The sequence below is a fragment of the Schistocerca piceifrons genome, chromosome 2 (genome assembly GCF_021461385.2).
Source record: "Schistocerca piceifrons isolate TAMUIC-IGC-003096 chromosome 2, iqSchPice1.1, whole genome shotgun sequence".
In the NCBI taxonomy this organism is placed as follows: domain Eukaryota; kingdom Metazoa; phylum Arthropoda; class Insecta; order Orthoptera; family Acrididae; genus Schistocerca; species Schistocerca piceifrons.
The window spans coordinates 450,513,732-450,539,001 of NC_060139.1; the positions used below are offsets into that span (position 1 = coordinate 450,513,732).

The 25,270-nt window shown below is 38.9% G+C and overlaps 1 protein-coding gene across 1 annotated transcript in view; it reads right to left on the reverse strand.

Annotated features, from left to right (window-relative positions):
• The window catches only part of LOC124777651 (phenoloxidase 2-like), a 175,253-nt gene that overhangs the window by 143,291 nt on the left and 6,692 nt on the right, over positions 1–25,270 (reverse strand). Inside the window, exon 2 of the mRNA XM_047253131.1 lies at positions 7,660–7,849. Within this exon, the coding sequence (XP_047109087.1) occupies positions 7,660–7,849 (190 nt within the window). The remainder of the gene's footprint in view (positions 1–7,659; positions 7,850–25,270) is intronic.

Genomic DNA, 25,270 nt, shown 5'->3' on the forward strand with positions numbered 1-25,270 from the left:
TGTAGGATATACTGCAGGGAGAGTTCCCATCTGCTCAGTTCAGAAACGGTGATGTTGATGGGAAAGATCTATATGGCACACACTGTGAGTCAGTCATAGAAATGAAGTATGTCATGTCTGGCAGTGTGCCCAGCAACAGAGTGGTCCACTTGTTTCTTAGCCGCAGTTTGTTGGTGGCCATTCATGTGGACAGACAACTTACTGGATGCAGCACATTGGTTGCAGCTTGGCTGATAGATTACATGACTGGTTTCACAGGTAGCCCTGCCTTTGATATGACAGTTGATGTTTGTGACTGGACTGGAGTAGTGGGAGGATGTATGAGACATGCCTTACATCAAGGTCTATTACAGGGATATGAGCAATGACATAAGGGGCTGGGAGCAGTGGTTGTGTAGGGATGGATGGGTATATTGAGTAGATTCAGTGGGCAGTGGAATACCACTGTGGGAGGGGTAGGAAGGATAGCGGGCAAGACATTTCTCATTTCAGGGCACGATGTGAGGTAGTTGAAACCCTGGCAGAGAATGTAATTCAGTGGCTCAAGTACTGAGTGGTACTCAGTTAAGGAGATTTGTTTTTGTACAAGGTTGGGTAGATAATTTTGCAATGTGAATGCCTCAGTGAGAACCTCAGTACATTTCGAGAGGGACCACTTGTCACTGCAGATGCAACGAGCATGGATGGCTAGGCTACGTGGAAGGGACTTCTTGGTAGGGAATGGGTGACAGCTGTTAAAGTGGAGGTATTGCATGTGGTTAATAGGTTTGATATGGACAGAGATATTGATGTATCCACCTTTGAGGTGGAAGTCAACATCTAGGAAGGTGGTTTGCTGGGTTCAGTAGGACCAGCTTGTAATGGTACAGCCTTCCCCAAGACTCTAATGAAGAGACTGATACCACCTTTTTTGTATGCATCTGAGTGGCTGTTGGACGAGTCAGTGCTTCCTAGGGACTTGCACGTGTGGCTGTCCAATTTGCTAAAACACTTGATATTCATTGTGAAAGCATACAGAATGTACTGGAAGGACATATATTATCATGTTTGTCAGGGGATTGTTGGCATTAACAAAATTATGTACAGGTGCTGAGTCAGATGTTTAATCAAGAAACTGAAGTGTAAAATATCTGGCAGCAAATATTAAGAAACTGTGGAAATGTTGGAATACGTGGCTGCTGCCTCTAATTACCTTAATTGCAGTTGACTGGTGGGTTGACACAGAGAACCTCATTATTTTGAGAAACAGCTTAAAAGTTATTACCAAGCGATGTATTTTCATTTGTTATCTATTTGTATGTCCTACTCTGTAATTAATATCCTTTGTAATTACATTTCTAATTAACTCTCCAATTGTTTACATCAAACAATTTTCCAATTTTCAGAATTTGAGGCCTTATTTGTTAATTTTACGCATGTAATCAGATAAAGCACAAGATTTGTACTGTCATTGAATGTTAGTAACCAAATCTTAACTGTAATTAATTACGTAACTAAAATAATACAAGAGACATTATTGTAATTAAAGTTCAGATCAATTTTCATATTTAAAACTAGTGATGATACTATAAAAATTATGTCAATTAATATTGTATTTTATACCTTATTCAGCTGTAACATCAGTTTCTTTACATTTTGTAAATTTCAATTGTAACTTTGAAATTGTGCAAATTTAATAATGGGTTATTTTGAAACTTATTGTTAAAATTCTATACAATGCAGAGCAGTGATGCTACGAGAGAGTCAGTTGTTGAGTTGTTGTTTTGTCAGTCAGTCAAAAAGATCTGTGAAGTATGTCAGTCTGTGTTTTTGTTAATGTGACGAGTATGTTTTTGTTAATGTGACGAGTATGCAGTTCAGTTGTCAATAAATTTTGTGAAGTTGGAAAGTGTTATATTCTTTCATCAAATGAACTCCAGGCAATAGAAAATTAAGTTAAATGCAACAATCTGAGTGGAACATTATAAGGTGAAGAAATTGGGAGAGAAGCTGTTGAGATTCTGGAGGAATGTGGATAGGGTGTCCTCATCCTCAATTCAGATCACAAAGATGTCATCAATGAATCTGAACCAGGGAAGGGGTTTGAGATTCTGGGTGTTCAGGAAAGATTCCTCTAGATGGTCCATTAATATGTTAGCATAGGATGGTGCCATGCAGGCGCCCATAGCTGCACCCGTGATTTGTTTGTAGGTTATGCCTTCAAAGGAGAAGTAACTGTGGGTGAGGATATAGTTCGTCACAGTGACTAGGAAGAAGATTGTTGGTTTGGAATCCATTGGGCATTGACAAACTTAGTTTTCAACAGCAGTAAGGCCATTTTCATTAGGGGCGTTAGTGTAAAGAAAGGTGGCGTCAAGCATGACGAGCAGGGCACCGTGTGGTAAAGGGACAGGAACTGTGGAGAGTCAGTGGAGGAAATGGTTGGTATCTTCTATATAGGAGAGTAGCTTCTGGGAAAAAGGCAGATCATGTTGGTCTATGAGAGCAGAGATTCTCTCATGGGGGGCACAATAACCAGCCACAAAGGGGAATTCTGGATGGTTGGGTTAATGGACTTAGAAGAATGTAGGAAGTAAGAGTGTTGGGAGTGGTAGGGGTGAGCAGAGAGATGGACACTGGGGAGACGTTCTGGGATGGGCCTAAGGATCTGAGGAGAGACTGGAGATCCTGCTGGATTTCTGGAATGATGGGAAGGTTTGTAGGTGGATGTATCTGACAGCTGGCAGAGTCCTTCTGTCACAGAATCCTTGTGCTTAAAAACAACAACGGTGGATCCTTTGTCTGCAGGTAGGATCATAAGGTTGGGATCAGTTTTTAGATGGTGGGCTTTCTGAGAACATAAGGTTAGTTTGCATGTTGAGGGATTTTGGGAACAATGGTGAGGCAAGGTTTAAGGCTAAGAAATTATGGAAAGTTAACAGGGGGTAATTTGGAGGCTGTGGGGATGGATCACAGTTGGATTGAGAGATGAACTGAGTCAGGCAGGGTTTAATGTTGGTCTTTTGTTGAGTCTGATTGGTAGGGTTGGTGGCAAAAAGTGTTTCCATTATAAGGACTGGGGGAAGGAGAGAAGATCTTTAAAAAGTCCTGCATGACTGAATTTCGGAGTGGGGCAAAAGATGAGGCCTTTGGAAAGAACTGATATTTCTGTAGAGCTAAGGCTTCTGGAGGAAGGATTCATGACTGTGTTTTGGATCTGTTTAGGCTCTGGATTCTGTGTGGAGGCAGGGGGGAGTTTTGGAGAGTGGAGTAAATATTGTAGGTCTGTGAGACAGGGTTTGTCAGGTTTTAGGGGATGTGGGAGAGGTTTGAAGGTTGTTGTAGAGGTGGTGGACAGTGGTACTCTAAAGTGGGAGTAGAAATTGAGCAGGATGGAGAGTTTTTTGAGCTGGTGTTGTGCATGTTGCTCTAGTTCCTGGAGGGCAAGAGTTTCAATGTGTGTTATGGGTTCCAGGAATTTGGATCGCATAGCAGGAGAATTTTATGGATGGAGAGAGGGTATTGCAAGGAGGTTTGATCTTGGTTAATATGGTTTTGCAGGACTATATTGTTGAGAGATAAGGATTGGCAGAATATGAAAGATGGAGGTCATTGTGGAAGGAGGGATGCTAGCCTGACAGATTCCAAACCAAAAATCTCCTTTCTCGTTGCCATGACCAACTATATCCCCACCCACAATTACTTCTCCTTTGAAGGCAATACCTACAAACTTACCTATGGGCACCTGTATGGCACCATCCTATGCCAACCTATTCATGGGCCATCTCAAGGAATCCTTCCTAAACACCCAGAATCCCAAACCCCTCTCCTGGTTCAGATTCACTGATGACATCTCTGTGATCTGAATCGAGGGTGAGGACATCCTGTCCACATGTCTCCAGAACCTCAACAGCTTCATCTGGTACTACTCAACCCAACAAACCACCTTCCTAGATGTTGACCTCCACCCCAAAGATGGCTACATGAGTATCTGTGTCCATATCAAACCTAATAACCACATGCAATACCTCCTCTTTGACACCTGCCACCCATTCCATACCTAGAAGTTCCTTCCATACAGCCTAGCCACCCGTGGTTGTCACATCTGCAGTGATGAGCGGTCCCCCTCAAAATCTACCAAGAGTCTCATTGAGACCTCCACAGACTGTATTATTATTTGTACAAAAACAAATCTGCCATGCCTTATCTTTCCAGTCTCCCACAACCTCCTGAAGTCTCACCATCTGGCCACAGAGGAGCATACTCCTAATAACTCAGTACCAGGACTGGAGCAACTGAATTATGTTCTCCCACCAGAGTTTCAACATCATTGCATTATGCCCTGAAATGAGAAATGTCCTGCGCACTACCCTTTCCACCCCTCCCACAGTAGTTTTCCACCATCCACTGAACCTACACAAACTGTGGCTAAGAAACAAGTGGACCTCTCTGTTGCTGTGCACGCTCACAAGCATAACATCTTTATTTCAATGACTGATTCACAGTGTGTGCCATATGGATACTTCCCACTAACACCAGCTTTTCTGAATTGCGCAGGTGGGAACACTCCCTGCAATATAACCCTCCTGGCCTCAACCTTCATTAGTCATTTTTCTCACCCACCCAGCCCTTCCCTGTTCTCATTCCAGCACTACACAGCCCCGATTCCACCAACGCACCCAGTCTTTTTAGTTCTCTCCTTTTCCCCCAATCACCCCCTCCTACATCTTCCTACCCTCCATCTAACATCCCAACTTGTCACTGTGCACTCTCCAGCAACACTTCATTGTCCCCAAACTCTACCCTGCTATATCTCCCCACCCCCACCCCCCAAACCGGCTTTCCCCTTCTTCTCCTCCCCTCACTCAGTTGCCACTCCCATGTTGCACTGTTGCTGTTGTTCTCAGTGTGGCTTCAGCTGCTAGAGACTGCAGTCATGTGTGTGTGAGTTGCATATCTGTGTGTGTATGTGTGTCGTATATTTCTCACAGAGGCCTTGTTGGCCAGAAGCTCGTATTGCAACAGTTTTTTTGTTGTGCCTATCTGCGACTCAGCTTCTACACTATATGGTGAGTAGCAACTTACCTTTTCATAATACTGTTATATTCCATTCTGGATTTTCCATTGTTCAGTGTTATGAAAAGGACAGAGTGCTACTCAACCATACAGAGGAGATGCTTAGTTGCAGACAGGCTCTACAAAAAGACTGCTAAACATGTGAGCCTTCTGCCAAAAGGTCTTCTGCTAAAGTAGACAACACACACACAGATTTACGTAAGTACAAACACACACACACACACACACACACACACACACACACACACACACACACACACACAAACCAGCACTCACACCCATGACAACTGTCTCAGCTCATTGAGGCCAGTATCTCACAGTCTGGCCTCAGTGTCCTTTGAGAGTGGTCATGTTTGTGTGAGTTGTGCTTGCATGAATGTGTTTGTGTTGTCTACTTTAGAAGAAGGCCTTTTTACCAAAAGCCTACATGTTTAGTAATCTTTTTGTTGTACCTGCCCGTGACTCAATACCACCTCTACATGGTGAGTAGCAACTTATTTGTAGTTGAGGTACATAAGACAAGAATAATGGAAAAATGGAATACATATAACAAATTCATAATACAAACATACATATACTATCTATTGCTGAATTACATACTGCTTTAGTAAAACCGAGCTTTGTCCTAAATGATTAAGGTACAAATGTCTCACTGTTTCAGTTGCATGTTCACACACAGGCACGCCTATGCCCGTACATGGTGTGCATGATGCCAGCACCATGTAGGGACATAGGCATGTGTATGCATATGTTTTCTTTGTGTATTTCACTCCAGTTCTCAAAGGATAACTCCAAAAGCTAGGAAGTGTTATTTATTTTGTGTATGCCTGTCAACAACTCAATGTTTCTGTCTTTTTGTGAGTGGTCTCCTTTAATCCAAAAATATTTGATAGATATTTACAATTTTGGACGATTAAGTGTTAACCAATAACAAAGTGGATGAACTGAGTAAAATGCTAAGATTTGCAGATATAAACCATATTAACAATAACTAAAACACAGGCTGAAAATGCTATAAATCAAATGTGTAAGTTAAAAATTTATTTGATGTAGATACTGTTACACCACATCTTATAAAGAAACATAATGGAAGTCTAGAAAAACTCTTATGATATATACTGAATGCTGTAATAGAGAAAGAGTCTTCTTATAGTTTCATTACAACTAATTAAAATAAAGCCAGTCTTAAAGCAAGGAAACAGAGGTGAATTAGGACATTACATATTGATATAATGAATTTCCATTTTTTCAAAACTCTATGAAGTGGAAATGAAATATATAGTTGTAGCCTTACAAATAAATTTAAAATACTGCACCCAGCTTCACACAGTTTCAGGGAAATGTAGACAACAAAAATGGCAACAAAAGATGCTGTTCTGGGCCCCTTTGATAGACAAAAGAAGACTTGTTAGATTTTAAAGGAATTTTATATGGTATTTCATTTTTTAAACCATTCAAAGGCAATGTGAAAGCTATGTCAGTAAGGCAATAGGATACAAGGCTATGCTACAACACTTTCAAATCTTTCATGGGAAAGCAGAAACAATGAACAGAAATCACACACATTAATGGGAATAATCTAATCAATTACCGATTTCAATTAAAAACCTACCAACCAAAAAGTAACACATTACAAGATTCTGTACTGAGATTAGTTTTACTTATTCTGAATGGATCAGGATTTTTCAAAGCAATCTGATGACACTATATTTATGTACACAGCACAGACAATGGAGGACATTAAAAATGAAGTAGTCCTGAGCACTGTAATTGCAAATAAGTGTCCACTTCAAAAACCCCTTTTTACAAATTTTTGCAAAACACTCTACATATTATTTGAAAAGAAGCAGCACAGAACATGCAATATAAATATAAAATAAATAGACAATTTAGTGAGAAGATTAATAAAACTTGCTTAATTAATTTACGTAGGTAGGAATTTGAAATTGTAGGGGTCATGCAGACACACTGTGTGAAAGAAAAACTCAACATTTTTCTATTCTGAAAAACAGTTAAGCCAGTGGATAAGAAAGTTCTTGGAATTATTTAAATGTGGAAGTTCAGATTTAGAATATGCATTGATGGTGACAGTGTCATTAATATAATTTTATGATAAAATATCCACAATGACAGGCTAAACAGTAAATTTAGTTTGTCCATTCCATTGCTTTCATTCATGGTGGCACTTCTGCACTTCAGATTCATAATGAATCATTTTTGTATAAATGTATAAATATTGTATACTCACATTACCACTGCAGTCTGACGAATTATAAATTAAACTGTATGAAAAAATTAGTACATTTTCACCCTGCCTATCAGTTTTACACCAACTGGTTATTGTAAACATATCTTCCTGTACATTAATGTCCCACCTACGAATATTACCAGATGTTTCCTTATCACATTTTCAAATGCAGAGAATTGAATTTCTAGTATTGAACTGCATGTATTATTAAGAGGTACATACAACAGAACAATACAGTAATTTACAGGGTACAGATATTATAGTTTATTAAATTGTAATAGTGTCATAATTTGAGATGAATTTTGATAAATTAATTTACCTTAAAATGAATTTTTACTACTCATGAGTGATCTTACCCATCAAAACATCAATGAGTTGAGCTGCCATTTTACGATGACTTGGCAAGAACATAGAAAAATTTTCATCTCGACCTAACTTCATTGGAATACTGATATCAGGTGGTTTTATTGGTTTAATTTCAACTTCTTGCACACCACCAGTCACACCACTTCTATCAACTAGATCTATGTCCTGAAAACGGTCTTCCTGTAATATAAAATGATCTATAAATATAATCATCCTTCTTTCTATTATAGTGCAGCCAGCAATTTATCTTGGTTTTCATGGAGTATAAGACTTTATACAAGATAAATATTTCATGGCAAGTGTAAGAAGTTTCGTATTCCCAGGAACAAAAATGCAAAAATCATAAAGGTTAAAAAGAAAAAGAATGTTGTTGCAAATCAGTCCTAAAGTTGATCTCCTCTAAACATAATATTGTTCAAAATGTGTCCTGTCTGAATAAATATCTTATTTTTGTACCTCTGCCATAAACAAGTTAATTCAGTTGTTTGGTCTACCTATTTTGTTTTATAAATATTGGCACATTTAATGCAAACAAAAGAATGAGTATAGGTGTAGCTGACAACGTGAATGGTTGTTGGCACATAAAGAAGACTGAAAATGTTGCTGAGCTTCCAGAAAATCTAATTCTTCACACTCAGCAATGGAATATGCATACACCCATACGACTACAATGCTTGGGCTGACTACACTGTACTGCCACTGCAGTCTGACTGGAGTGAAGGATGTATTAAGTGCAGTTTTATTGTATTTTAACAGGCTGCAACTGACAAAACTACTTTGACTCTAACAAGGGCATAGCCAAAGGGGGGTCTGGAACACTCTATCTCCTAAATGAAGTTACACATGACCTAGTTGCCATGTAGCATACCTGAAACATACTTTTATTTTCAATTATATGACAAAAAGGAATATACACTATCGATAGCCAACAAGGCAACCCATAGATTTAAACTATCAATATATTGATAGCAGTACCAGCAATCACCAACCCCTAATCTAAACAAGACCAACTACTGTATGTTGTTGGCCTTACTTGAGCTTAGTTGTTTTATTGATCAGTTCAGTTATTACTTCTATTTGAGTTTAGTGTAAGTGCTGCAGTTTATTGTTTTTCTGCCATGTGCTGTAATGATAACTTCTAATAATGAATATCTTTGTAACAAGATTGGCCTAATTACCTGTCTACAGCTGTTTAATGTTAGCACCAAAGACGTTATTTGGAGACTGGCAGAACTTTGGGGCTGCAATAATTCACTGTTTCACAAGGCAGTAGAGTCATAAACAACATTACAAATAATTTTACGTTAAAATTAGTACATAAAAATGCACATGGATTTGCTTGTTTCTCCCAAAAATTGAGTTGGTCAACAAAAATATCACATTCTATAATTAGTACCTCAAACGGCAAAAATCACCCAATCTGGTCATCCAACGTAATGTAATTGACGTGGTCTGTGGTGGACCTTACAGGGCTTACATAGACACCATTAGCTCATGGACAGTTCATTAGCCATTTTTTGCCATTTTTCATACCAAAACCAAACCACAGATTTGAAGACAGCTATGCACAGCAAATGGCTGGAATTTTTACAATATATTCCTAAGATCTCAAACTCTAACAGCCTTGAAAATTTTGTTGGCATCTGCTTCCATTACTGAGATACAGAGGTCCAAAGCTACCTTACATGTACAGTACATGTAAAATACAAATGTAAAATATGGTGTGATGCAAAAATATAATTTATAAAGTGATGTAGCATGGAGAAATATGCTGCAAATAGTCCCTGTTATCATCTGAATGGTTCTGAGAACCCCATGTTGTAGTACTGAAACACACACAAAATTTTTGTGCATGTAAAATTCAATTTCACATAAGTAAACTCCCAAATTTTACTGACCCATACAGCTCTTCTCACATGAGTGACATGCCCTGGTGTAGCAGTAAAAAGAAGGAAACCAGTAGAAACTGGCTCCTATCAGAGCATAAAAAAGGTGAATATACTGACATTTAAAAGATTCTGACTGGAAAGTTGGGGTACCAACTGCCTCATTCTACTTTCCTCAGCACCTAAAAAAATTTTTCCAAAGGTCTGGTATGGTCACATATTCAGACATGTTTACACTCAGAGAAAAGAAGACAGTGGCAGTGGGAGAGAGACAGGGAGGTCATAAATACTGGATGACAGTAAACAGTGGCTGTGGTATAGAAAGAGCGAAGAAGACAATAGCAGGGTGAGAGAAATATAGAGAGACACAGTGGCAGTGAAACATAGTTGAAAGTGAAAGAGCAGTGCTAGGAAAAGAGTGAAGTAGACAGTGCCAAAGGGACAGTAATAAAGAGGTGGAGAAAGTGGAAATGAGTGAGAGACAGTGGTAATAAGAGACAGTATATGTGGTCATGACAATGAGGAAGAGAGAGATAGTGACAGTGAGAAGAGACAGCAGCAGTTGGAACAAATAAATGAGATGGTAGCAGTAAGTGATGGCAAGAGGGAGACAGTGATAGTAAGAGGAGACAGTAGTAGTAGTAGTATGTAAGAAAGAAGGAGAGTGGCTGTGAGACGTGACTGATCACTTCCTCAGCACAAATCAGAACTGAAAGAAGAAGAGTTAAAAAATAACCTTGGAGGCTGCAGGGAGATTAGAGCATGACTGCTTCTCAGTAGTTTGCCAAAATACACCACTCCACAGTAATGATATCATATCTCTGCTTGGTGAAAGCACGGAGATCACTGTCACTGAAAATGGTTTATCATTCTTTATGGAAATTCCAGAATGTACAGACCAAAATTGAGAAAATGCACTATTATGCACAGAAGTGTAAAATTACACAACAAAGGCAGAAAAAGGTGTTTGATATGCAGCATTAAAGTCTAAAATATGTCATATTAAGTTCAAAAAATCAAAATATGCAATATGCATTAATTTATTTTCTGTAATGTCAAAGTAAGCAGACATGCACAAGGAAACCATGAGGCATGCAATGACATGGCACAAATGGTACTGATTTGTTTAAAACGACTGAAATTTTATCTGACCCACATTGATAGCCACACCCATTAGCACACTGCTTCTGGGGTTTTCTCTATTGACTAGTCTTAGAAAATTATAAATCTAGCAACATTTTATGTATGATGAGATTTAAATGAATGTTTCCAATTGACAGTAGGTGTTGCATGAAATGCTTTATAACCCATCCTGGCCTGGGCTAACCCTACCTACACCTGACAGGGACAAAATTGAAAACATCCTCAGAGCTACCAGAGTAAATCCACCGAATGACTCTTAGGAGGGTCATTGTAATGGGACACCCTCCTCTAACATTTCGAATCTTGTATAGGTGAAAATTATCTCATCTGTTTAACTAAATGAGTTTCATATGATATTGTATATGATGTATTATATTTCAGTCTAAAATGTATAAAAAGAAATTAATTGATATGTACTAACTCTGTGTTTACAGCTAAAATTCTTCTTCTTTTAGAAATATTTGAAATTACAAAATATCCGGCACACTTAACATTCCTATTATTAACTATGCAATCTGACACTAATTATTAAATTTATTTCTGGAGTCATTTACAAAATAATGATATAACTTGGTGAAGATTCTTTTTTTGTCAAGAAAGTTTGTAAACTCTTTCATTTTGTAAACTCTTTGGAATATTGTTAGCACCCTAGAATGAGTTAGAGGCAGTGGGCATGCCTCTCTTGTGGAATTGGACATGTTTTTCATTTTGGCAATAACAACGTGAATTTGTGTTTTAAATTGGGGATTGTAAAGACAGTGTGACATAGAAGAATGATTTGAAATAAAAGAGTCATAGAAACAGAAATTACTTCATCAATTATCATGTCAACTGGAACCCATAAACTCAAAATTTCAGCTCAAAGAATCTACCCATAGACATGACAAACTGGAGCCAACAACAAGAAAATGAAGATAAGAAACAAAATTGTTTTTGTATATTACTCCTCTCAAAGTGTTTGAAAGAAAGCAATTGATCTTCTTGAAGATACTGAAAAACTACTGGTGATGTGTGGAGGGTAAGATTACAACATCCTTTATGTATGTCATAATTTCAGTAATGAATGTAATATTACAGAAGTGCCAGGGTCTGTAAGCAAAATGTTGTTTAGCCTGAGAAACAGTTTCTGTGTATCTCTCAAAGTATGTATTATGACATAATGACAGGACTTATGATGACACTCGCTTACAGTGGTCTTGTACCACATATTTAAATGTCCTTATACTGATGTTGCAGTGTAAAAAATATGCAAACAAGAAGATTCCAAATACACTGAATTGACTGGTGTTCGATATCCAAGGTGTTTGGATTTATTAGTTATTTGTAACATTAGCTGTGTTGCTAGACTGATGCCTAAATGTTAACTAAGCTGATGAATTTTCACACAATTGATACATTATGAAAAATATACTGAACATGTGAGTTTTAATGTATTTCTTTCATTGATAAATCTCAATATAGTCTATGTATAACTACTATCTGAAAGTGATAATGGCACAGAATTCAGGAGAATCTGTTCCATAAATTCATACCTTGGAAATTTATATGTCAATTGAGTGTGTGCTTGGAGGTCAATAAAAGATTGTCTCCACAGGACAAAGATACTAGAATAAATGTATGCTGTATCATTTTCTGGCATGAAGAGACACAAAATGACTACACAATATGCAGCAAATGCTAAAGTTATGAAATGCATAACTAGTGTACAAAAGACAATTTTATTAAGAAATTTGTTACATTCACAAAGAGACAGGCAAGCTGACCAGTACCAACTTCCAGGAAGTATGGCTCACAATATATTCACTAGCAACACATGTAAATCAACTAAAGCATTATTTCTAGCTTTCTTAACAAGAACCCCACCTTAGGGGAGAAATCAGGAAAGAAATGGAAGGGGTACAATCATTCAAAACTTAGATTCAAGAGAGCCATTACACAACATGGGCACTTGTTACCCTAGGTTTTGTGTAACCCTACTTGAGTCATAAGACCACAAGGTCACATTGGTCCCTTTCAGATGGGTTCTAAGTTACCTGCCCTCCCCCCCTTACCTCACTGTTTTCTAGTATCTTCCTATTATTTACACTTTTGTACTACGGAGACCTCATTCAGCTGAATCATAGTTTTCTGTCATTTGTACTGTAATCATGCCATCGGAAGTTTAATTTGTGAATCTGACAGCATACTTTGTCCTGTAATGGTCTTAAGGTTTGTCACAATATCATATTTGGGCAAGAAGGAGTCATGCTTTTACCAGGATACAAAATAGCATTAGTATTAAGGTAATACTAACTATGAGTGTAGTAGCTTAGGAAATACCTGCCACCATAGGAATGACAAAATGTGTAGAAACATGTGCTCTAGTGAAACTGTAACATTTGTCCATTTTAATTGTTAAGGAAAGAATCATGTAACATCTGTGGAATATTGGTCTGTAAAATACCTGATCTTTGTTCTTAATGACATCTAATTTTTTATGTTCATTCAAGTTAGTTAGAGTCACAAAACAGCATTGCCGTACACTTCTATTTACAGACAGCAGAACACTAATTAACCAGATCTATTCCTCTCATTTAATCAGGTGTGAGAAAGAGGTAGTCACTGTCTGATCCAGTAATAGTACAGGGTGACAATTATTGAACTATATGAAATAAAATCATCATAACTTCTGAATGGTTTGCATTAGGACATTCAAACTGCACAGTTGGCTGCAAGCCATCATGGGAATTAGTATGCACATGCACACAACTCTTGGTGTTCTCAGTCATTTGCACATGAAAACATGCACATATAGTGCTTGTGAAGGCTTACTATGCGAGCAATAACAGCCCAATTGCAGTTCAAAGAAAGTGTGCGACCCAGTTCCAGCTGAAGACAATTGGTCCAAGTGTGCTAACAATCAAGAATTTGATTCACAAGTTTGATAGAGCAGGAAATGTTCATGATGACAGTGTTGGCAATGTTGTTCATCCAAAAAGGGTGAAAAATGCAGGAAAACATCGACAAGACTCACGCTGTGTTTCAAACCAGATCAGATGACTGGTTTGGTTTAACGACGAAGCCCACTTTCATTTGGATGGATTCATCAATAAGTAAAATTGGCGCATTTAGGGGACTGAAAATCCACACTTTTATGATTGAGAAGTCTCTTCATCCTCCACAAGTGATTGTGTGATGTGAAATGTCCAGTCACAAAATAATCAGTGACTACCAAACAGTATGTTAAGGTTTTGGAAGATGATTTCATCCCCATTATTGAAAGTGGCCCTGATTTCAACAAGATGCGGTTTGCACAAGACAGAGCTCAATCCCACTGAAGCAGGAGGATGTTTGATGATCTGGACTGGAGCAGCACTTAGGGGGCCACATTCTGGCTCTGGGGCACCGAGGCCACTAGCATGAGCCTCAACTGGCTGCCATATTCTTCAGATCTGAACACATGCAACTCCTTTTTGTGGGACTGTATTGAAGACAAGGTGTACGGCAGTAACACCAAAACCATTGCTGAACTGAAAACAGCCATTTAGGAGGTCACTGACAGCACTGAGTTCTGAAACTTTGGCAGGTCATATAGAATTTTGCTATTCATCTGCGCCACATCATCACCAAGGATGGCAGGCATGTCAAACATGTCATAACCTAAACCCAAATATCTGCAGTGACGTTAAAATGTTGAATAAAGTGTGCACACACCATGGTTTGTAACTAATTAACATTTTTTACGTATAGTTCAATAATTGTCACTCTTTATTTTCACAATGTAACAACCATGAAGACCAAGTCTGAGAGGGAAGTTATTAATGAAGAACAACACGTAGCACTGAAAGCACAGAACTGAACTCCTGGGTGGAGAGTGCTGCATTTTATACAAACATTGAATACTCCAAGATATACAAACATTACAAGCATAAAAAAATTTCAAGACTCTTCCAGAAATGGTAATACTAAATGACAAATAACTGCTGCTGGCCTGGTTTGAACTGGTTACACAAACCATGCCAATCATCAACATTAACAACTATGCCACACTGATGAAGCACAGTTTGTGGCAGTGTTCCCTACTCTGGAGAAATAGCAGTCTGCTGTTTCAGAATTTCTCATTGAAGCCAACTACAGAGCCATGGATATAAATCTTATCAATGGTCCTCAGCTTGGCAGCACTGGAAGACCCTTGCATTCTGGTCATGTTGTCAAATTCTCTTCACTATTATGTGCATTATGGGTAGCCTCACCCACTGAAGTATGGTGATCACTGAGCAGCTCTTCATTTTCCTTGAACAAGAAGCCCTCCAGGAAGCATGTGGTGCACAAATTATTCTCGGGACTGAGACCTGGCTGAACCCTGAGATAGGAAGTTGTGAAATATTTAGTGAGGGTTGGAACATGTATCGGAAAGACAGATTAGACACCATAGGAGGTGGTGTCTTCATTGCAGTTGACAAAAATATTGTGTCTACTGAGGTCAAAGTAGAGAGTGATTGTGAAGCTATCTGGACACGTTTAACTGGGCTAGGGGAAATAAAGTTAATTGTGGGGTGTTATTACTGGCCACCAGGTTCCACCGTGACAGTTCTAGAATCAATCATAGGGAGTCTACATTCTGTATCGCAGAAGTACCCGGATCATGCTATATTAGTCGGAGGCGACTTCAACCAACCTAGGATAGACTGAGATGTCTATGGATTCATTACAGGTGGTACAGATAAGCCATCGTGTGAATTACTTTTGAACACATTATCCAAAAACTGTCTTGAGCAGCTAAATCGACAGCCAACGCGTAATGGAAATATTTTAGATCTGGTAGCCACGAACAGACCAGACCTCATCGACGGTGTCAGTGTTGAGACAGGGATTAGTGATCATAATGTTGTCATTATGACCATGGTTACGAAAGTTTAAAAGTCAGTCAAGAAGGCTCAGAGAGTATTCTTACTAGAAAGAGCAGATAAGCAGTTGTTAGCATCCCACTTAGTAAATGAATCGACTTCATTTACTACTGGTATGATGGACATGGAAGAATTATGGGCAAATTTTAAACACATTGTAAATCACGCATTGGACAAGTATGTGCCGAAAAAGTGGGTTACAGATGGAAAAGACCCACCGTGGTTCAACAGTGCAATTCGGAGAATGCTCAGGAAGCAAAGGCAGTTGCACTTGCAGTACAAGAAAGATCAGGAGAATGAGGACAGGCAAAAGTTAGAAGAGATTCATGCTGCTGTAAAAAGAGCAATGCCTGAAGCATTCAACCGCTACCACCGTCATACCTTAGCAAAAGATCTTGCTGAAAACCCAAGGAAATTCTGGTCTTACGTAAAATCGGTAAGCGGGTCAAAGGCTTCCATCCAGTCACTCACTGATCAGTCTGGCCTGGCAATGGAAGACAGCAAAACAAAAGCTGAAATTTTAAATTTAGCATTTGAGAAATCTTTCATGCAGGAGGATCGTACAAACATACCACCATTTGAGTCTCATACAGATTCCCATATGGAGGACATAGTGATAGACATCCCTGGGGTTGTGAAGCAGCTAAATGGGTTGAAAATAAACAAATCGCCAGGTCCTGATGGGATTCCAATTCGATTTTACAGAGAGTACTCTACTGCATTGGCTCCTTACTTAGCTTGCATTTTGCACAGGTGATGCCTGTATATAAGAAGGATAGAAGGACGGATCCTCAAAATTACAGACCAATATCCTTAACATCGGTTTGTTGCAGGATTCTTGAACATATTCTCAGTTTTAATATAATGAATTTCCTTGAGACAGAGAAGTTGCTGTCGATGCATCAGCACGGCTTTAGAAAGCATTGCTCCTGTGAAACGCAACTTGCCCTTTTTTCACCATGGATGAAGGGTATCAGACGGATGCCATCTTCCTTGACTTCCGGAAAGTGTTTGACTCGGTGCCCCACTGCAGACTCCTAACTAAGGTACGAGCATATGGGATTGGTTTCCAAGTATGTGAGTGGCTTGAAGACTTCTTGAGTAATAGAACCCAGTACGTTGTCCTCGATGGTGAGTGTTCATCGGAGATGAGGGTATCATCTGGAGTGCCCCAGGGAAGTGTGGTAGGTCCGCTGTTGTTTTCTATGTACATAAATGATCTTTTGGATAGAGTGGATAGCAATGTGTGGCTGTTTGCTGATGATACCGTGTTGTATGGGAAGGTGTCATCATTGAGTGACTGTAGGAGGATACAAGATGACTTGGACAGGATTTGTGATTGGTGTAAAGAATGGCAGCTAACTCTAAATATAGATAAATGTAAATTAATGCAGATGAATAGGAAAAAGAATCCTGTAATGTTTGAATACTCCATTAGTAGTGTAGCGCTTGACACAGTCACGTCGATTAAATATTTGGGCGTAACACTGCAGAGCGATATGAAGTGGGACAAGCATGTAATGGCAGTTGTAGGGAAGGCAGATGGTCATCTTCGGTTCATTGGTAGAGTTTTGGGAAGATGTGGTTCATCTGTGAAGGAGACCGCTTATAAAGCACTAGTATGACCTATTCTTGACTTTGGGATCCCTATCAGGTTGGATTGAGGGAGGACATAGAAGCAATTCAGAGGCGGGCTGCTAGATTTGTTACTGGTAGGTTTGATCATCACGCGAGTGTTACGGAAATGCTTCAGGAACTCAGGTGGGAGTCTCTAGAGGAAAGGAGGTGTTCTTTTCATGAATCACTACTGAGGAAATTTAGAGAACCAGCATATGAGGCTGACTGCAGTACGATTTAACTGTCGCCAACTTACATTTCACGGAAGGACCACAAAGATAAGATAAAAGATATTAGGGCTTGTACAGAGGCATATAGGTAGTCATTTTTCCCTCATTCTGTTTGGGAGTGGAACAGGGAGAGAAGATGCTAGTTGTGGTACGAGGTACCCTCCAACATGCACCGTATGGTGGATTGCGGAGTATGTATGTAGATGTAGATCAATCTGCACCCCATGACTACAGTAGGCACTTCTGTCTTTTTGATGAATGGTCATAATCCTCAACTTCATATGTGATATCTGACAAAAAATGAATGATACAATACACATGAAATAGTGCTTTAGTAACTTTTCCAATGTGCCACCATCCACACAGGCTAAAAATCCATACCAAGCTTCCTGGTCTGTATTTCAACAATGAGTGTTTGGCATTATAGTACTCTTGTGCTTTTGCCTGGGTGTCCAAGGTCCATAGAATCTAAGTATGGTGCAAAAAGGAGTACACTACTCTTGCATAAAAATATTTAATGCTCTCCCTCAGGCAATAAAAATGTCAGTTACTGATCCACATACTTTTAAAGATCAGCTTAAACAGTATCTTCTAAGTAAAACCATTTACTCACTGGACAAATTTATGTATGAGAATATGTGAATTGATTTTGATCTATTGTAAGTCTGTTCAATGTAATTTGTAACTTTTTACAAAAAACTATTCTTGTAAACATTTTTTCTATGTAATATATTATTCAGTGTACTACCTATTATTATTAACAAATGTCTCAAATCTATGTAAATGACACATTCTACACCCAAGCGATTTAACGCTAATGGGTCTACAGAACATGAATGAAATAAATAAATAATAAGTATCCAAGCCAGCTGTCTTCTGTCCCAGTTATGTTGTTTTTCACGTAGTCATCCTAGTATCATGCAGCTGAAGCAAAAACAAGTGTATCCATTGTTGTTTACCCTCTCCACCATGCGGAAGAAAAGACAGAGTAAAGGCTATACTGTCTTGCTTCACTTTGTTGTATGTAAATGTCATGAAAGGTAGTACTGTATCTGAATCTCTCTATTTGAAATTAGTGTACATCGATACCATATCTCTCAAGTCTTATTAAAACATTCTGTGAGGCCATTTGTCTATTGGTGATATCACAGTGTGATATTACCTCTGATACCAGTCTCAGCTACAAAACATATACATGATCAAAAACCATTGCACAGTGTGGTCTGTTGTTTAAAATGAAGTCTTTCACAATTCACTTCCAGAGCTTCAGCAGTTGGCACTGCTTTTGTGACAGTTTAGTGGATGTGACAGTCAGTGTAGACTGTGTAGACAGTGTAGATTGATTCACATTTGTCAACATCAGGAACCTATCCAATGAGGTCGATCCCAATTCAGTGGAATAGTGCTGCTACAGGCAGAACTGGTACCAGATGTCCTGAGGCAAATGCAGCATGTGCTTCCATCACTAGCATTCCTTACAGTGGCTAACTTAGTAACAAATGAATATGTGTAATGGATCAGTAGAGACTTAGCTAGTGATACTTGCAGCTGCTTTGATGTATTGTGTCCATGAATCCCAGGTGACCAGATGTTGGAGTGTCATGGAAAAACTTCAGGGTAACTGGCCAATCATCTCCACCCTATCGGATCACAGTTCCTCTAAAAAAATGTTTCATTTATTACTTGGAATTTTCCTTTGGTTGATTCCTCAGTTTCAAGGCTTCTACAGTTTTCAGGAAAGTTGGTTCTTCCTTCTGTTCAGTAGCATTGCCATATAATGCAATGATGCCTGAGATTTCACAGCATGTGCTCCCATCACTGGCATTCCTTACAGCTGCTCACGTAATGTCGAATAGATGTGTCTAATGGATCAGTAGAGACTTAGCTAGAGATGACTGCAGCTGGTTTCATGTACTGTCTTCATGAATCCCATGTGACCAAATGTTGGAGTCATGGAAAAACTCCAGAATAACTGGCCACAGTTGAGCTGCGTTGATAAGTAATCATTTCCACGCCATTGGATCACAGTTCCTCTAACAGAATATTTCATTTATTACTTGGAATTTTCTTCCAGTTGATTCAATGGCCTTCAAGGCTTCTATGGTTTTCAGTAATGCTGGTTCTTCCTCTGTTCAGTAGCAGCAATGCCATTTGACGTAATGATAAATGAGATTTTGTGCACAATGATATGTTCCACAGAAGGATTTCTTGAAACCCAGTCAATGTCCTCTTATTTTTGTCTATTGTTTGTGATGATGGGCTCCTGAAGCCTCAGGGTCTACCTTGTCAGTCAACCCAATGAGAACTTTAGATTAGTTAGCCAGTACAGAGAATGGTGTCCCATCACAATGATGAATTGTTTGCCAAATAAGTATGGATGGAACTTGTTGATGGCCAAAATAACACAAACTTTCTCAGTTGTAGAGTAGTTCATCTTAGACTTGGAAGCATAAGCTATCTCCTTTTTAGCACCCTCCAAAATATGTACTAGGCCTGCAACTACCCCATAACTGCCAGTGTTGTTGAGAAGTTCTATCTCAACATTCTCATCATGCAACACAAGTACTATAGAAGATGACAGCATCTCCTTAAAGAGACCTCTCATGCAGCTTGCTCATGGAAATTTGGCATCTCCCTGCAGTAGTTCTTACAAGGGTGTGCCTTGGTGCAAAAGTCCTTTATGAATTGCCAGTAGTACAAACACATTCTGAGAAAACTTCTCACATCACAAATGTGCTCTTATTTTCTCTGTGTCAGGATGGATTTCATCACTAATCACTAGGTGCCCCAAGATTTTTAATTCTTGGGTGGCAAAGAGGCACCTTGTTGGATTCAGGCAAAGACCTATAGTCGGATCACACTTCAACAACATTCTTAGGTAGCTTAGATGTTCTTCAAACCTCAAACAACAATGTTATCCTGATAGTAGAGACACATCTTACATTTTAGTTGTTGAAGCAGTTGTCCATCATACACTCAAAGGTGGCAGGTGCAATACATAGTCCGAACAGCATAAATTGAAGCCATTATGGAAGCCATCAGTAGTTACAAAGACAGTCTTTTTCCAGTCAGCTTTGGCCATTTCAATTTTCCAGTAGGTTACCTCATCTCCACAGTTGAGAAATATTTTACTCCTTGCAACAACTCTCATCAGTGGGCAGCAATGGGTAGTCATGTTATTTCATGATTTACTTCAGCCATCAGCAGTAGTATGGAAACACCATGTCCCACTCTTCTACTTCACAAGCACAACAGGAAAGGGCAAAGGAATCTCTGAAGGTTGAATGATGTCATCTTTCAGCATCTTCTCAACTTCCTCCCTGACTGTCCTCAGTTGGAGACACACTGTACAAGTGCTAGCTAACTGGGTTGATGATCCCCAGTGTTGACAGGATGTTTTGCCGTGGGCTTCTTGCTCTATCTTTTCTCCAAACTATATTTGGAAGCAGAACAGCTAACACATTCTGACATTGTTCCTCAGTTAAACCAGATCCTATTTGCAGTTTGACAGTAGGTTCCTACCCTGCTGTCCCTGTATTGGTAGTAGGGCAAGAATCTTTATCAATGGAACTGCCCTTTCTGAATTGTTTTGGCTTTCCCTATGCACATACCTTTAGAGATGAATTATGGCTACTTGAGTGCTTATGATCATCCCTTGCATTTAGATTTATTTTGTAACCCTGAGGAGCTTTTTGCAGTCAACAAAAACTTCACAATTTTACTTAAAACCTGAATCAATGAGGAGAATTCCTTTCATTGATAATGGCAGGATAACACCACCTTCAACAGCAAACAATTGCCCAGAGCAGTCTTTGGTGCCTATTAGAAAGCTTCTTCAATCTGGGGCTCCAATCTTCCACAGTCTATGACTGTTTGTAATGCCTGCATGAAGCCCCATACAAGCATAACATTATGACTACATTCTGTTAAAATGACAATCTCACATGGGTGTGTTCTGTGACTGATATTTATTATTGTAATAAATATTCCTGTCAGATGGAGACATTTCCCTTTTTGCGACTATCAATACAATTGCTTTCATATAACAGAACATATCCTTCTTTAACTGGTGAGTGATGATAACCATTTGAAATTACAGAAAAAGAAGCCCCTGAGTTGACTACTGCCTGGACATGTTGGCCATTGATGATGATGTCAGTGATATGTCCTGACATTTTGCTGACTGTCATCAATGGAGAATTTGCATCTGCAGTGGCTTCGCTTTCAGAATTGGTTGCTTCACTTAGTTTCCCTGAATTTATCAGCAGCTGGTTTGTACCCCTGTACAGTGACAGGAAATGGCTACAGCATGTTGGGGAGAAACCTTTTACAGGGTATGGCAATGGGCTACATCCCACAGGTTATCTATAATCACCTGCAGTTGACTGGCATGAGTAGAACTGTTGGCTGATGTCAGGTGATGTATAGTCATACTGTCCTCCAAATGTCTGTTCCTTTGCAGGACACTATATCTGGAGAAGAAGTAGTTGGTATCTTTGTTGGTCACGTGCTGAGTTACCACTTCAAGTCTGCAACATTAGTCTGAGTAGGCTGAGTCCAGTCCTCTTGGCATTTTCTACTGTAGATTGATGCTAAAGATTGATACATCTCTTCTTCAACATTTTCTGTTACCTCCTGATATGGGTTCAGCATTCATGGCTGCTATTACTTGGATCAACAGTTCTGGCTGCTGTAAAATGTCACACCATTCTCTTAGTATATGACGTAGGAGAGCAGCAAGCCTGTGATGGTCTTCCACAACTGGCACAGGAACCACATTTGGGATAGGTGCTTCTTTCAGCTAAGTCTTTTCTGTTGCATTTTCTCAATGTACTGACACTCTTCATGAATTCCACAGTTGCTGTGACGTCCTTTACCAGTAAAACTTGGTGCATGTCTTCTACCACACCTTTCATCAAGTGTGTGATGTTGTCAGTTACTGTCATACTCAGATTCACAATGTGGAAAAGGGCCAAAATATTCTATATTTGAGACTGGGTCATTTCCCCTTGATTTTGGGTCCTGTTCTTCAATTGTTCTATCACCAAAAAGGCTTGCTGCTAACATCATGTCATCCCACCTATTGTATTTGGTGGTCAGTCAAACCCTCTCAGCCATTTTATAGGGTCCTGACCAATGTCCACAGAAAACACTGGTGGATATCTGATGTGTTGGAATACACCGATCTCTTCAATATACAGACCTAGGGAACAATATACTGCTTGTACTCTGTTTACTGTCTAAGAAAGTGATGGCTTTTAGATTGCATAATTGGAAGCAGGCTGATGCAGAATATTTGAAGTACACAGCATGTCCACCAAACAGTGTCATGCAGTAACCACAATCTACTCCAAATGCAAAAGCAGGATTGTCAATGAAATACAACACTTACCACTGAAAGCACATTTATTATGAATACCAACATACAACCAGAGTAGAACTGAACTCCTGAATGGGAAGTGCAGCTATTTGTACAGACCTCATGAGTATCAGAACTGTGGGTTTTATAACCTCCTAGCTCCAATAGGAGTGAAGATAAGAGCAAAAACATGTTTTTTATGACACATTGCATATAAGCTCCCTGGCACGAGAGGCATTTTGTGTGGGAACAGTACTGACCTACCAAATCAACATCTTTTACAGGGCAGCCTACATGTTAGAGGAATAAAATGGTTTTCCAGGACCCGACATGTGGGCTGTCATGTATGAGAGTCATGTTGTGGTGGAGTAATATTGGCCTACTTTACTGATCTGCTTTGCATGGTGGCCTGTACATCAGGGCAAATAAATGATTTTCAATCCCCTGGTGTGTGGTCTGACCTGCTTGAGAGGCATACTCGAGTAATACATGTTTACTGTGTTGAATTGCATCACATGGGCTACATGTGCCAATGAATGTGGTTGGGAACAGGTAGAGTTGGATAAAGGAGGTGACTGACAGTGACTGGGAGGAAGAAATGGACAGAGGGAGAGAGAGAGGAGGAGGGAGAGATGCATGAAGCAGGTGGAAGTTGTAGAGAGGTAGTGAGCAGGTGGTAAAGGAAGAGAGGGACACAGAGATGAAAAGAGAGAGGTGGAGGGGGGATATGGGCAGAGTGGGCAGAGGGATGTGGGAAGAAGATATGGTCAGAGAGAGGGAGTGAAGGAAATGGACAGAGAGGTGGAACAGGAGACGAAGATACAGGGAGTGTTGGGAGGAAGAGACAGACAGATACAGGTGGGAGAATAAGGTGGGTAGACAGAAGTAGGAAGAGGAGGACACACAGAGGGGGACATGTGTTCAAAGTACGTGTAGAATGCATACATGTGCAAAGCCAAGGGGAAAGGCTAGTAACAAATAATTGATGATAGTTGGATTTTAACTGGCAACTCACAGCACACCATCCAGCTATGCAAACTGTTACACCATACTCACCTTACTGTGTACACCACAGATGGTAGCAATTTTATGAATACTTGCAGCATGCCTAAGAATAGCAAGTAGAATGGAAGTATACTGTATGAGTGAATGTGATACAACATTAATTCATTAATTCTTTTTCAATTTAAAATGAACAAATCAACAAATAGACTGATTTTTCATTATGATAAAAGCATTGGCTAGTAAATATAAACCACTACAAAAAAAGAAACCAACTGCAGAATGTGTTATAGTAAAGACAAATAAACTTGTAATCTTAACTTCAGAATATAAACGTATTATATACCTAAACTTTTATCAACACACGAAAGATGTTACACAGATAAAAATTTACATTTAATGTCGTGTCATTTGTGCCAGTAAGTAGTTTAAAGCAGCAAATTCAGGTGACAGCACACAGAATATAACTAAAGTAATATCCAGTGCAAAAAGATTTTGTGTACCGGTAACCAAATATGTTGATGTGACTTTGTATTCCTTGACTTGTGCTATATTGCAAGTATGTAAATCCCTTGTACATAATTAAATACATGACAAAAAATCAAATCAATTCCCATTCAAAGAACAAGCCTTAAGAAATTCTGCAATTGAAGTTACTATTGTGGATGTAGGTTTATTCTGACACCAGTATCTACTTGAGTCTAATGAAGTCTACTGCTATCTGTACAGCCATGGAAACATAAGAAAAAAAGAGAACAGGAAACTTAAATAGGCAATATTTGACATTCAAATGGACTATGTAACATTAATGTTGATAAGAGAGAGACAATAATATGATTCTCCAGTGATCATATGAATAAAAGTAAAAAACTTAATGAAACAGAAATGGGAACAGTATTAGTCTCCTGGGAGTAAGTAATAAATTACACAGGCCAATGATGGAAAAACTTTTTTGCTGAAAATACCTTATTCTTATGTTTTTCTAGCATGGGAAATCAAAATATGATACTTAAAAAACTGTATCACAAACCATATCTTCACATTTTTCAGTTAAATTTATTAAATAATGCGATTTTTTAAAGAATTTAACAGCTTTTATATAGTTAAAATAATCTTAAAAGGAGGTGTAATGAATGTAGATGACGTTGTTAGCACTGCTGAAAAACATTTGCTGACAGAAAAGGTCGATTCTATTTTTATGTTTAACCTAACCTCACTTTCCCATTTCCTGTACATGTGCTCAGTACAATTTATAATCATGATTGTAAAAACTCTGCTGACAGTTTTTGTTATATTTGTAGTGAATTTAAAAACACCAAAGAAACATTACAGACTTGGTGAAAAGTTTTATCTATCATACCACGGATCTAAACTTGGCAATCAAGATAAATCTTGGGTGCCACACAGGAAAAAGACTTGAGATTTGCTGTTCCTATGATATGGAGGGAGCCAAGAAATCATTCTGATGATTGCTACTT